At 39.0% G+C, this 15,374-nt stretch overlaps 1 protein-coding gene across 4 annotated transcripts in view; it reads left to right on the top strand.

Annotated features, from left to right (window-relative positions):
* Window positions 1-1,374: 1,374 nt before the first annotated feature.
* Window positions 1,375-15,374, top strand: part of ELAVL4 (ELAV like RNA binding protein 4) — a 90,833-nt gene continuing 76,833 nt past the window's right edge. For 2 of the 4 annotated variants that reach the window (XM_029947515.1, XM_029947512.1), the window contains exon 1: window positions 5,337-5,474. In XM_029947515.1, coding sequence (XP_029803375.1) covers window positions 5,451-5,474 — 24 coding nt within the window. In that variant the 5' untranslated portion in view covers window positions 5,337-5,450. Of the gene's footprint in view, window positions 1,398-4,428; window positions 4,684-5,336; window positions 5,475-15,374 lie in introns of those variants that run through there. The other 2 variants (XM_029947514.1, XM_029947513.1) reach the window with 2 other exon arrangements.

Below are 15,374 nucleotides of genomic sequence, written 5' to 3'. Positions count from 1 at the left end.
AGACAGTCACGTTGTGTGTGGCTAACTATTGCCTGGATGGGCTGGGAAAACACTAGTGTCAACATCTGTGTTTGCAAGAGATGATATGGAAGTTCCAGGGCATTAATTTTGTCCAGCCAAGAAAACAAAATTCCAGATATCCGTGTGTGTTGGTTTCTCTTTTAGATACGAGAGAACATAAAATAGTGCATGCACGCTCTGTAATAGTATCCTCCTTAAAATCGGGCCATATAACAGTATAAGAGATGAGATTTATTTTTGTCCAGGTGGCTCTTTTTCTTTGAACATCCACCCTCCTTTCAGCTTGGGACATTCTATTTATTCCTGGCAGAGGAGCAAATTAATTGGAATAAAATTGTACAAAGGAGACACCAAGTTAGCTATACACCCAAGGTAAGACAGACACATTCCACACTGAGGTACATCTTAGGCAAAAAGAACAGGACTGAGGAGAGAGACGATTCCTTTGCTCTTGTGGTCGTTTATAGCTATTGGCATAATTGTATTTCTGAAAGAAATGCTAAAGATTTTGTTTTTGGGTTTTTGTTTTTTTTTTTAGTTTGGATATGTTTAAGCTTTTGGTTATTTCCTATCATGAAAGACCCTATCAAATAACCTCATGCTTTACTCGGAAGAAAATTTGTACCCTTACACTCTAGCCTCCATCTTGTATGTGCTTCATCCATACGCTCACTTTTGAATTGGGGTTTTATCATGTGAGTCAGTATTTTTCTCTTTTTCTGAAGGAAAATATTTCCATGGAGTTTTTGGTCCCTCCCCCACCGCCCTGCTCTGTGCTGATTGGATTTTCCTTGTTCATCCTTTGCTGAATGAAACAAAGCATGTTTGTGTTTCATTCTTCACAGTTCTTATTAGAATTGGTGATGGTGTTTTATTTTGTTTCCTCCCTATAAGTCAGGAGAAGGAATTTTATTTATTTATTTTGACAAGATACAGAGAGATACAAGACACAATGCCTATCATGTCACATTGTGCACCTAAAAGGAGGAAGGAAAACACCACAATCCTTTAAGATGGTTCATTTGAATGTGTGCACTCTACCCACCTGGTGGTTATATAGTGAACTGTTACTTTAAAGAGTAGTTTAAACACCAGCCATGTTTGGGGCAGGCTGCTCTTGCAAAGAGAGCAGTACATATAACAGGAGTCTACTGTGTGTGAGATAAGGGGAAAATTCAGCTCACTGACTAGAGGTTTTAATGTGCGAACTCTAGGGAAATAATATATTGACTGTTCCGTGGCGCGCAAGAAAATTGAAGAACCCTTTGCAGACGGAGTGCTTTGCAAAGGATTCTATCTGTTTCTCTTAAAACAAAATCTGTGGCAAGATGTTTGAAATCAGCAGGACGCTTAATGCTGCTTTGTTAAATAATGAGGTAATATTTTGTCACTTTTTTTCTGGGCAGCATCTGTTTTCCCCCCCACCCCTCTTCATCCTCCCCCCCCCCCCATGTTTATGAAGGATTCTTTTTTATTTCTCTTTTTTCTTTTTTCTCTTTTTGTTCTTCTCATGGAAGTCAAGGAATACAATTCACCCTTCCCTTTCTGTTCCTTCCTTTTGGTGCTTTTGGAGAATTTGGTTTGTCTTTTTTATTTGCAGTTTCAGCCGGCTGCTGTTTCCTAGCCCATTGTGCCACGTAAGGCTTCTCCACTGCGCGGAGTAGGTAGTTATTAACGCTGAATTGGCTTCTGGTACAGTCCATCTGGACTCTGTGTGGGAAAGCTGGCTGCCGGCGACTGATGCTGACATATCTGCAACCTTTGGGATGTGTGCATGGTGGCAAGGGGCTGTCTGATATGAGATTACTTCTTTTAAGGGAAATTGTTATTAATGAGTCAAGAAACTGCTCATTTATGGTAAGAGGGCTACAGCGGCGCCGGCAGCCCCACAGCTCTGGGATATCATTTTTAGGTTGCCTTAGCTGCCTGAGTGAGACAAGTTTCTTTCTGTGGTGGTGGAGGATTGTGGCAGAAAAAAAAAAATCATGCATGACTGGGAGACTCGCCTGCCTGATTCTTGAGATAATATATTGAGAATCTGTTGCTTTACAAATGTCACAGCACTGATGGAGCGGTCAGCCCCTCACTCTGAAAGATGAATGGTACTATTGGAAATGCAATAATAAGGTTGACTTTTCCCAACAATAGGATTCTGCCTTTGTCTTTAGAGAAAAGGCCTCTGAGGACATTTGTGCATTTGTTTGAGGATTCCGTTGAAAGACTTTAAAGTAGAGGTTTTTTTTGGAGAAGTAATCAATATACAAAGTACATGGATTTTTTAGCCTAGCAAAACCAGCTAATTATTTATACTGTAATATACAGTTCCTGTTTCAGAAAAGTGGCCAGAACATCTTTTGATATACCTACTGTTGATTGATGGCTCACTAAGTGTGCTGGAAGGGAGAGAATGGTTTTAAGACATTCTGACTTTTATAACCTCCAGAGATCAAAAGTAAATATTTTGTTCTGGAGCGAGGTGTTTTCATTTGTGTGTTTGTCAGCATTGTGTTCACAGTTTTCTTTTCACAATATTTTGATATTGGTAGGATTGCACTCAGAGTTTCTGTTGTTGATTCGGGGGACCTGTACCTGCCCTGTGTTTGAACATTGAGCTCGTTAGAACACTTAACCTATGAATTCATCCTTAGAACACAGTTCAACAGATACTGTAGTACTATTGTGACTCGAAGGACTATATATTTGCTAGAGAAATTATTTTAAAAGTTTACTTAACCCAGTATTGTTTCACTATAATTATTGTTACAGTGTTAACATTTCTACTTTTCTTTTTCATGTATTTTTATTTCAGATAGCTGAATGTATCATAGAGTGTACCCAACACATATTGTTTTATGGTGTATCTGTACTTTTTAAAGTATCAATATATATATTTATGTGTGTGTGTGTGTGTGTGTGTGTGTGTGTGTGTGTTCATGAAATAGTAACTGGGAGAGAATGGTTTTAACTTTTTAGTGTAAAGGTCATTTTCTTTTCTAACAATTTTTCATGGGCCCGTCTGTTCTTGGACTTTGAAGCCCAGAGTGTAGCATGATTTTCGGCCTATATTTCTATCCTGCGTAGTCCCATATCACTGTCAACTACAGCCCAAGATTTAAAATTATGTTGAATTATTTCATTAGTAATACTCGTTACCTCCATGTATTCATTGAGGAACAAACTGACTAAATTGTGAATTAAATAAATAGCAGTATGTTAGCCTTTTGGATAGAAGTAAAGCAGAAACTCCTCAGGTGAGCCACTTTAAAACCCCAACCAGAACAAATGACTATCCTATTGAAGACTGGTGTCACAGAGGCTGTGACATGTGTAACATAGGCAGACAAACTGTATACATCACCACACACTTGCTAAATATTTCTTTGCAAGTCTTTTAAGAGGCAAAAGAAAAAAGACGTCTTTTGAAGGAGAGAAGCAAAATCACATGTTCTGTTAAGCTAGATGAGCCCTCTGCACCGGTTATGAAATGATGCTGTTGTCAAAAGCATGCTTTACCATTCTCTATAGCAGTAGGGAAAGCAGGATGTATTTTAGTGGATTTTTAAAAATTCAGATCATGCCCCTATCTAAGTTGAGAAATAAATTCATTTAAATAAATCATTCATCATTCTCTGTTTTGAAAAGCTCAGAAAGCAGAAAGGTAGAAGCTGACAGCTGCCCCTCCCCCCCACCAAGCTTTTTGTTTGTTTGTTTGTTTATTAGAAAGTAGTTTTCTGAAGCAAACTTGTATGAATCCAGTTCACGGAACAAGCACCGTCTCAAACTTGCCTTCTCTTGAAACACTGGCCATGTTAGCTGCAGAAGGAGCTTTACTTATTGAAAATCAGCAATATTAGGAAATAATAAAGCCAAAACGTGGATGTATTAGCACATTAAAGTGCTTTTGTTGTATCTTTAAGCCTAGAGGCAGATCGTTAAATATGCATTTCGCTAGAAAGCAACTGTCCAGAAAGATAAGGTGGTTGAAAATATTCCGTACTGGAAAAGCCCTCTGTCAGGGGGGTTGGTGGTGCAGCCCTCAGGATAGGGGAAAGGGAGGACACTCCCACTGTTAAGGTTTGCAATCAGCCGGTGACCTGCAGTTGTTACAGTACTTTTGAGCTGGGAGGAGGGAAAAGGTAAAAATACAAGTATGGCTGTTGTTGCTTCTGCCTGGCCTTAATTACCAGACACAAGAAGCAGTTCAGAAATCTGGTCTCTGTTGTTGTAGAGGTCACCAAATCATTAACATCGTCAATCTGGCAGTAGCTAATTTAAATAGCACCTGATGTTGCAACGCCTCCCTTCCTTTCCCCAGCCAATCAGATCCTGGCTTCAGCTGACAGATGGTCCCATAAATGGATGTAAAAAGGGGAAGCTTCGAGCCAATTTCAGCAAGGCTCTGTTCAGTTGTTCTTATCTACATCCTAGAATCGGGGGTTTCAGCTCACTGCTCCTTTTCTTTCTTTTTTTTCCTTTCTCTCCCCCGTCCCCTCCCCCCAAATAATTGATTTACTTTACAATCATCCACACTGTGTTTTGTGGATCTTTAAATATATATAACAATAGTAGTCATTTAAAAAATAAATTCTGAAACCTTTGCAAATTTTAAGAGAAGAGTCGAAGCTCAGCGAGACCCAATATTTGCCAATAAGAATGGTTATGGTAGGTATGACTAGATTTATAATCTGTTGTTTGTGTTGCTGGAGGGAAGAAAAGCATCTACACCTTGACCAGTCTTATGCTTGCACAAGAGTTTAGTTCTCTGCTGCTGTTGGGTTCCTACATTTACTATCTCTTTTGTGTAGAGAGTGCCGGTAGGTCCTTTTATTGAAAAGCAGTGGGGAATAGATTGTCATTTTTAACAGGTCATTGTCAGTTTTCCCTCAACATAAAGGATGAGGGTGATGTAGAAGGGAGGTGGGCTGAAATAATTGCTGGTTTTTTGAAAGAGGTTATATTACATGAGACCATATTGGCAAAAAAGGGTTTTGGGGTTTTGTTTTGTTTTGTTTTGTTTTTTGTAAGCGTGAGGGGGTTTGTCTATGTGCCTGGGTTTTGTGGGGCTGGAGGTGGATGCAGCCGGGTTAGGAATCTCCATTTCCGTGCTGGAAATTTAAAGCTCAAGAGGCAGTTCCTGGATACTGAACGTTGAGATGGGCAGTTGTGTTTTGGGGGACTGCGCAGTCAAAACGGCAAAGAGAGTGATTTATTTGGGCTTCAGTAAATGCTGCATCTTGTATTTCAAAGAGTTTCCTGTCATGACCTCATAAAAAAGAGGAGGCGGCTTGTATGTGTAGCGGTGCCTGGCGTGTTGAGTTGTTGCTTCCTTCTCTGGGCAGCAGCTCTGTAAGAAGGAATGTCAGCTTTTACATAACGTTCCTTTCCGCTTTTGACACACTGTGTGAGGGTCCATCTTCTTCTGATCACAGATGGAGTGGAATGGCTTGAAGATGGTAAGTGAAAATTCAGAGGAAGGCAGCTTGGAGATTACAGCCTGTGTGTGTGTGTGTGTGTGTGTGTGTGTGTGTGTGTGTGTGTGTAAGGATGATGGACTGTGCATCGTAAATCACTGTGCAGATCGTGTGTGTGTGTGTGTGTGTGTGTGTGTTTATTAGTATTTATCTTTTCTGAAACCTAGAATCCATCTCCAAGTGTAATGGCACTGCATGCACACAAGGCACACACACTGCCTCTTCCATCGAACACACATTTAGCCAAGCGAGGTTGGTGTCTTTTTTGACAATCACAATGTCACCGTAGCTGTTGGCTGGCGTGTCCACCGCCTCTGTGAGCTTTCAACAGAATTACATGACTGTTAAAGTTAAAGGCACATTTCTTTTTCAGTCTCCTGCTAGGAGTGATGGGGAAGGCTGGGTACGAGGGGTGGAGGAGGTGAGGTTCAGTACCAGCAGATGCAATTGTGAAGCAGGACTTTTGGATGTGGAAAGGGAAGTGGAAAACCTTTCTGCCAAAGTAGTAAATCTATTTTTAGCATCATCTTTTTCGGGAAAAAAAAAAAGAAGCAGGGAAACTCCTTGAGTGCCGCTCCTATCGCCTGATGTTGACCCTGAAGATATGGCACAAAATGGCACAATCAGATGCCACGAGTGCCCACTTTGACTTTGAATTTCACCAGCAGTAGCTTTCACAGGGTTTCAAAGCCGGGTATGTGGGGAGGCTGTAAATTCATATCCATCTCACTTATTTTTTGCTAGAGAAGCCTGGGGAGGACTTTTCGCTCTGCATAGATGTTATAACAAAGCTGTGGTCTTTTTCCCATTCTTAGAGGATTGCCTTTGTCTGGCTGCTTGTTTTGATGGGTGTAAAACAAATAAGATTAGACCGAGCAGCCCAACTGAAAGCGATAGCTGGGAGGAAAACCCAGTGAAAGGTTGCCGGGGAAACGAACAGAGGAAAAGCCGAGTAGGGAGCAGGTGGCTATCATGAGAACACACTGCAAACAGTGTAAAAAAGGGGGGGGGGACAGGACCTCGATTATCTTTGCTGTTCTTTGTGGCCGGCCCAACTTTAATTATTCTTTATAAATAGGTGTTAATTACATTTCTAACTCTGGTTTACAGTGATTTTTAGAAATCTATTTTTAAGCATCTGTTCTGTCTCTCCTGGTTTTTTTTTTCTTTTCTTTCTTTTTTTTTTTTTTGGTTTAAAAAACAGAGAGAGAGAGTGAGAGAGAAGAAGAAGAAGAGGGGGGAAGGGAGGGAAGGGAATCTTGCTTTTTTTTTTTTCTTCCTCTCTCTCTCTTTCCCCCTTTACCCTGCTGTGAAATTGTACGTGCGAAAAATCGCAAGGAATCCTGTGAGGCCATTTGAAAAAAATGTAAATTATATTGAATGAAGTTGACGGAAGCATAATAGTGAACTCCCACAGCTGATAGGTTCTGCAAATGATTTCTTAGAAATTTCCAGCAAATATCCATAGGAGAAATATAGGTAGGATAGATTTACCCTAAAGCAATGATTTTGTGCTAGCCGATATTGGTGTTTTCACTAAATCAGATCTTGATACTACAATTCCAGAGAGTTCATTGTATCTCTCATTTTATATCCCGAGTAGAAATTACTTTTAAAAATAATCAGTGTAAAGCTGCATTCTAGCCTCTTGCTTCATTTGCCTGTCCATACCTCCAGCCACAAGGTCCATCAGGTGTACCCCTGCAGCCACTGCAGTGCATTTGGTCCTGGGTCTGGTCTTGGCATAAGCTGAGTGAAAAGCTAATTTTTTTTTAGTGACTCTGAGCATCTAGGACCTGTGCGTGCGTTGGGTGACAGGCTTCTCTCCCTTTTTCTCTGAGTGTGCTTTACTAGTAGTCTCTTTTTCTCATGATGGTGGTTACCAGAAGGACTGAAAGGTATAGTGCTTAGGCAAACAGGAAGTTGCATAAAACCATGATCTGTTCTGGTATCTTCCAAATTAGGTACAAGATCAGGTAGCTAATATTGAGCCCAAAAACAGAGAGATTTAAAAAATTCTGAAATGTGTTAAAAGGTATGGAATATAATTGGCTTTACTGAAAGTGCTCTTAATTTTTACTCTCTCCATTGCAAATCTCTGCACTCACACCCTCCCTGTTCTTTTTACCTTGCAAGAGGCTTCTTTTTGTGTTGTCTTCTTATTGGGGGATTTTTAAAAATTCGTTTTGACCCTTGAAGTAAAAATAAATAAACTTATTTTTTGTCATATGTCATATACTTGAACCTTTGCTCCCATATATTGAGTACCTAAACATATGTCTCTTTTAAAAACTAGAATAGTTTTTTTTTTTATTATCTTTAACATATTTTTTCTAAGACATTTCTAGCATTTTTTAGTTAGGGCAAAACCATTTCCATAAGAACTAGCACCTTGTCTTGGGTTGCAAAAAAGACATGTGGTTCTACTGCTGACCTTTCTTGCTTCTTTGTCTTAAAAACATTAACGCCTACTACCTGCACGAGGAGGTGTGCCTTTATGGAAGCCCAAGGCTGAGGATGCGCTAAGAAATGAAAATCTGATCGGAAGTATTTCTGCAAAAAACACCTGACTACATCCCAGTTTTAATGGTCAGAATGTCCGTATATCTCATTGTAACATAGTGGCCAAATCATTTAATATTTAAATTTTTAAAAGGATAAAATGAACATAGATAGGGAAATAACTGAGAAATTGCTTTGAGAATCATTGACTTATAAGATAATTTTAATATCTCAGGAAAGAAAAAGCCTACCAAACAACTTAGGCACTCATTTTTGTAATCTCGGTCCCATTCATTTCTAACTGCCATTCATGCAAGTCATCCTCCTGGCCGGATATAGATGAGCTTGCTTATGTTTGATAGTTTTTCAAAGGCTTAAAACTTTTTTTCTCTCCTGATAGCGCTTCCTTGGTCCTTTGAACATTCAAGGATTTCGTTTTGAGAGGAAGGCCAGATTGTTATGAGCTAATAACAATAGAATATTTTTTTAAAGAAAGAGAAAGAAAATGAGCTATGTGTTTGCATTTTAGTTCTTAACTCAGTCTTCAAAAAGGGTCTGAGATGTAGTAGACTTCAGGTATTCTAAACTTAGCATTTCTGTTGAGGATAATCTATTTGACATTTCAAATCTAGAAATCATTGCCTGAATAGTGCTTTGTGTGTGTGTTCAGGATCTCTAAAAGAATTTGTGGGTGAATCAAGGTGTTTTTCTCAAAAATTACCATGAACAATGAAAGGGTTTCCTCAGGGCAAGTCCTTTCTTTGGTTTGATTTCTTCCCTTTGCACTTATTTCCTTATTATGGGTGGAATATTTTCCTATATGTAGATCCAATACTATTCCTTCCATGAAGATATACACTGCTTCAATTAGCCCTTGGCATCTTAATGCCTTATTTTAATTTAAAAAAGAAAAAAGAAAACGAAACAAATTGTGTGTACCGCAAATAAGGAATGGCAGTCTTGATAGAGGTGAACAGAAGTACTTTGGCCTTGAGAAATTTCCTCATCAGTTCCAATGATCTGTGGCCACCAGGCACTTAATTTGTATGCCTGGATACTTCAGATGTACATTTGTTGGTGAGCTGGCCAGCGGATGCTAGACATATGAGTGTGCGCTGGCAAATGCTGCATTGCAGTGTTTTTTCCCAATGTCACTGGGATTTTGGGGGGTATGAAAGGACATAAACATTCTCAAGCTTTTATCTTACTACCTTCCAGTAGATGGATCATGTTGCACACAATTGGCCAATTCTCCTTTTGAAAGTGAAGTCAATCTTTTATTGCCCACTGTTCAGTTGTTCCATGCTTTGATAGATATGTGGAAATTATGTGTATGTGACAGAGGGAGACTTGTGTGTGTGTGTGTGTGTGTGTGTGTGTGTGTATCTGTGTAAGCATGTGTGTTTCTGGAATCCTGCACCTGTCTTAGGTTTTCCTTATTTGGTATTATCCAAATGTGTATACATACTTGCAAGTATATGTGCATCTAAAAATGGAAAGAAAACCAAACTGGGCTGGCTTCCCGTAGGCAGTGGCTTCTCCTCCTCACAGACTCCAAGAAGAGTTTTCTTATTAGAAAAAATACAAAACTCAGTCAAAAAAGATATATCCAGACCCTGCAGACTTCCATTAGTAACCAAACCAAACCAAAATTAGTTGCCACTTGAGAAATTATAAATGTGCAGATCCCTAACAGTATTTGTGAGATGGAAGCTGCTCTTTCAATCAAGGGTTTGGGTTCAGATTAAAATGTCTGTTTGTGGAAGGAGAGTTGTATTTTTTCTTTGGGAACATTTGAACCTAATCTTTAACCATTGGTAAAAACAAGTAGGAGGTAGGGTGGCTGTGTTAGCAGTTTGTGCATTGTTTTGTGAGTTTGTGTGTGTTATGTGTGTGCTTTAGAAACATCCTTTTATGTTTTAAATCTCAGTGTATTTTAAGCATAGAGGGCCATTATAGGTCGGTGGCTTTTTAAAGGTAAAAAGAAAGGTGACCTGTGGGTAGGTGGGAATTGTCACAAGCAGTAATTGTCATAATTACTCATCTAGAAATGAAAAGGGGGGAAAAAAGGCTGGAGGACAAGAGTGGAGAGGGGTACCAACATGTGGGTCCGCACTTGCCGATGTAAGAGATAATGAGTGATAAATTTGAACTGGTGCAGTGCGGGGTGCCCGATAATTTCTCAGAACCTTGACTTTGCAGGTTCATTACTTCCTTGCTTGCTTGTTCACACCTTTAATTATATCCAGTTTGGGATGCTAGCTAAGGGCACCAAAGATGAGCCATTTTGTTTGTTGTTTACTTCATTAAGTATTCAGGCAGTGTGCTCACAATAGCTTTGGAGCATCAGTGTTAGGAATCAAGCACTTTGGAAATGGAATTGTTACAAAAGAATAAAAAATAAGAAAGCAATCAGCCAGCTAGCTTGCTTTGGATGTTCACTCCGCTTAATGGTAATATTTATGCTGTTCCTTGTACATTCATTAAGAAATAAATTATGCAGTGTCAGAGTCCTAATATGCTGGTGTCTCCTCTACCCCCCGTCACTCTCTATCTCTTTTTTTTCTCTGTCCCCATGCTCCACCCCCAAGTTTTTGCCTTTTACTTGACCGTTTTAGGACTGACCATTTTTACTTTGGGGAAAATCGTTATTCAGTTCCTCATTGTATTTAATACCAGAGATATTTCCCCTCAATATAGATCTTTCTTTATAAGGATCGTGAAATGCTGAACACCATAAAGGAATCCTTAAATAATTTTTGTTGAGGAAGCAGTGAAAATATCGAAGAAATAAGGTCAATGTAATTGTTGTGCTTGGGTTTTGTTTTGTGTTGTTGTTGTTTTTGGAAAGTCTTATTTTTAACCAAAAAAAGTAAAGTGCAAAACTAGCATATGTGATTTTTTAAAAATGGAAAGATCATAAGTCATAGGTCTCTCTTATAAATAACTTACCTTGGACTCTTGGTTTGAAAAATAACATTTAAACTCAAGTTGAATTTATAAAGTATTCATGTTAAAGCTATAAAATGTAGTTCATAAATATTTTTCTATAAGAAGTTTAGTTTCTATTTTCAGGATACGAGGGAGCAGAGAAACCATCCTAGCCAAGATGGCGAATTCTGAAAAGCACACTACAGCGTGGAGGTTTTCTGCACTTTGTGGCATCGAATCCACTTCTGCTCATTCTACGAATCAGTTACCTTCTGTCGTCTACTGTTTTGTAGCAACTAGCCCTTGAAGTTGTTTTGCCAACTGTGTTCATAGTAGAGGCTACCTATGATTTGTTGTCGGATGAAGATGTGTTTGTTGAGGACTTACTATGTATATTTCTTTGGAAGCTGGAATTCAGCCTCATCGTTTTCTTTTCTTTTGACACTGATCAAAAAACTTCTAAGAGGCTAAGTCCCTGTGATTGGGGCTAAAGTTGGGGTGAGGAATTTTAAAGTTGGATGTTACCTAATGAGGTTTGTGACAAGTTATGAAAGGAGATCTGTTCAAACATTCAGGTACACAAATGATTTTCTTCTTGTATTTGCAAGAGCCTCGGGATGACTCTAAAGGATAGAAATAATGGATCTTCTGGACATTTTTGTCTATAAGGTTTCATGTATGCAGATGTTTACATTCAGGAAAAGTAAAATTTAGACAATTGGGAGGAACTTGTCTTTTTGTCGACCACTGTGGAGCTTGGCTAGAGCCTGTTAATTTTACAGAAATATGACTGCCTTTCTTCCAACAGAGATGACTCTTTGAGTACCTTTCCCCATGTCACCTGCCAGGGAGGACCTGAGAAGATAGTGGCCCCCTTGGCATGTCCCTGTGCAAACTGTAAGTCTGCACATAGAGCAGAAATCATAGAATAACTTTGTGACACACACTAGATACTGCATGCAGTGTGTGTGTGTGTCTGTGTCTGTGTCTTTGTGTGTGTGTCTGTGTGTGTCTGTGTCTGTGTGTGTCTGTGTCTGTGTGTATGGCGGGGTTTGTATAGACAGACAGCCATGACCCCCAGTGTGCTCTGGGATGTGCCAATAATAGCTTCTGAAGTAGCCTGTGTTTTCCTAGGCTGCCAGTCTAAACCTTTAGAGTTTTCCTTTCTAATTTGTACATGAAAAATAACAGACTAAATTGAACTTTTTTTTCAAGCGCCCCCTTTGAAGATGCAGCAGTAGTAAATACAGCTTTAATGATAAACTTTAGCTCTAAGTGCTATTTAAAAGTCTGTCGTGGAAAGCCTGAGAACTTGCAATCTTTACTAATGAAACTTTTATTAGGAGAGTGCTCACTTAAAATGGAGTAAACGATTAAGTCCCTGTAATGTGTGATTTTGACCAGATTTGACTCATCCTTTCTTATGTTACTTTTTGTAATGCAGCCAATCACACATCTAAAATTCTAGATATTGTACTTGTCTTCAATATTAATTATCTCTGTTGATGCACTGGGTACAGACAGTACAATTCCCGCAAGTCCAGATCCTTACTGTAACACCAAAACAAAAGTGATATTTGTGAATAATATTGGGAAAGTTGTCCTCATAGTAACCATTCCCCAAAGGAAGCTTTACATAAATGTGCATTTATTATTCAGGATATTAAAAGGGAATCCTTAGCTTTTACGTTTTAATTTGGGCTAAAATATGTAAATTGGTTTTATTTTGGAGTTGTTCTGTTTTAGGTGGCTTTAGGGGAGGATAACTTTCTAGCTTGATTATGTTTTAATCGCCTCTGTAGTAGAAAAGGTTCCAATCCTGAAATCAACCTGGTTATTGTGATTAGGACCCAGAGGGCCACTGTGCAGATGGGGCTAAAAACACATCACATCGATTTGTACACATGTAGAAAAATTAGATTTATTTCTAGATACCACTATCCCCGTGTCTTTATCTGCAGGGCGAGCTCAGAAGCCACGAACCACAAGTGTTCCTGTGGATTTACAGGACCTTTCATGGTGGGCCCGTACACGCAACTATCTGGAAAGATTGCTCTTTGTCTTAAGAAACTGGGAAGGGCAGGACTGCCAAGCCAGGTGGATTTGGATTAGAATCCTGACTTTCTCTATTAGAAAAGGGTGATCTTGGATGAAGTCCTTCAGCTTTTGAGCTTCAGTTTCCTCATCTTTAAGATGCAGATGATAATGCCTGACTCACAGGGTTTTTGTGAGTTTTATGGTCATGTGAAGGCACCAGTCATACACCTGAATATTAAAAGTGCTTAGAGGACTTTGGGTCTCCTGCAGTCTGCCTGTGCCACATGTCCTGGGGAGAAGTGACGTTGAACGCTGCCCTCATAGTCTCCATCGTCTTCCCAGAACTGAAGGAAGGAGGCTGGGGTAGTGACAGTAATTTTTAAACACAGATACGACCTCAGTTCTTCCCTGGAATTATGTGGCTTTATTAAGTTTTTGCATTTCCTAGGGTTTTGTAAGGTACATTCATGGTCTCCTTTGGAATTAGAATTAACTTGGGATTTGGTTGTTAAAAGAGAAAAAAGTTGAACATAAACTTAATTGTACTTGGTGCTGTTCCTTTTTTTATAACGATATCATGCGTCTGTTAGGAAATTCAGAAGTCAGCTGGTAAAAAACAAAAAATAAATGGGTTAAGCTCATTAATGCAATATCACCTTTGCTGTCTAAAATATATTATAACCTGTGAGTTATTTGACTTTGGCCCCAAACCAACTTATTTTGGAGCTATGTTTTCCCTCTTCACCACATCAGCTATTTCTTTCTGTCCTTCTCATTTCTGCAACAGACTGAATTTTGAAGTTCTGTTTTTCAAGGAGTGGTGAAGAGGTTGAGGCAAAAAGTGGCTTAATGAGATTTTTCTAACTCACCATCAGTTTTCTTTCTCCTGCTTAGTGAGGCAGGATGATGGATGGCTTTGGCAGTGCAAACAGTTCTAGAAGCGATTGCATTGACTGAAGAGGTGTGAGAGATGTGAGCAGAATGCTGGCCCTCAATTTATTACCCTCCCATTTGTAGGAAAGAAAGAGAGAGAGAAAAGTCACCATAAAGGCCTTGACATAACTGTTGGTCACACACACTTGGGAAGGGTAGTGGTGTCAGGACTGGTGTTAGGCCGAGCCTAATTTTTTGCCTTTTTCCGAAGAGTCTGAAAAGGGGAATAAACAGGCATATTTAATAAAATTGACAAGTTGTTTTAAATTGGAACCTGTTGCTGTCTCCAGTGAGGACAAAGAAATAATACAAGTAGTACCTGAAGGTATTTGAGACTTAAACTGAAAACATAACCTTTAGAATACTATTTTACTGTCATGGATTTTGGATTCTACTTTATATGGGCATGGGAAGGATATGAAAGGGAGTCATTTTCTTTCCTTCAATTTAATCTTTAAAATAGGGGAAGGATTATAAATTGATCATATCCTCTAAGTACTATTTTGCAGGACCTATGCTTTTATTTAAAAAAAAAAGAAAGACCCTTTACTGTGAAACAGACAATAGAATTTTTCTCTTCCCATGTGTATCTATTTCAAGGCTACACCAAAGTTCTCCTAAGGATTTTATAAGCAGCCTTGTATATGGTATGCAAGCTTTCTGGAAGAATTTAGTAGATTTTTACAATGTGTGTGTTTGGGCAGAAATATGCCAGTGGAAGAAAGGGGCTTGAATATGGAGAAGAGTAGAAGATGTTTCTGTATAGTTTAGCCTAGAAAAAAAATCTCACACCTATTAATGAAGGACCGAAAAGAGATGATCAGGTGAATGATTTGAGCAGGTGACTAGACAGGGAAGGGGCAGGTGGATATTCTTGGGATCTCCTGGCTATCTAAATGTTTGTATTATTTAAAAATTGACCCTGACTTAAGCTGGTACTGAGTCTCAATCCCTTCTTGCTTTATACTGCTGGCTTAAGGTTATCTGCAGGAAGAAAAGATTTTTAGCTTAGAAGAGCTTTAATAAAAACTCTTAAACAGGTCTCTAGTTGGTGAATTTTGGAGACATGGCTTCTAGTTGCTATAATCATAATACTCTTCCTGAACTATCATTGAGTTAATTTTCCAAGAACAGAGGAGGAAGTTTGTATTTCTAGAACTTGAGCTATTCCCAGCACAGTTCTGCTATAATGGATCTGTGACTAGGGAGATCATTTCCCATATTCACTTAACATTGTATAATTTTTGCTCTATGGTGTCAGGTTGATCTCCTTAATGTAGTTGGGGCAGGTGTTATTAACCCCTTTTTATAGAAAATAGAGCTTAGCCGCCTGCCTTGCGATGCATGCTTAAGAATATCAGAAGTCTTAGCTCCAGAGTGTTTAGGAATACATCCAGCTTAGCCAAAGTTTACTTGTCTAGGGGATATCAAAAACAAAACAAGAAAAGCGATTCCTTTTCTAGATCAAGTTCTTCAGGG

Source organism: Suricata suricatta, chromosome 8 (genome assembly GCF_006229205.1).
Source record: "Suricata suricatta isolate VVHF042 chromosome 8, meerkat_22Aug2017_6uvM2_HiC, whole genome shotgun sequence".
In the NCBI taxonomy this organism is placed as follows: domain Eukaryota; kingdom Metazoa; phylum Chordata; class Mammalia; order Carnivora; family Herpestidae; genus Suricata; species Suricata suricatta.
This window is presented reverse-complemented; position numbering and strand designations above follow the sequence as displayed.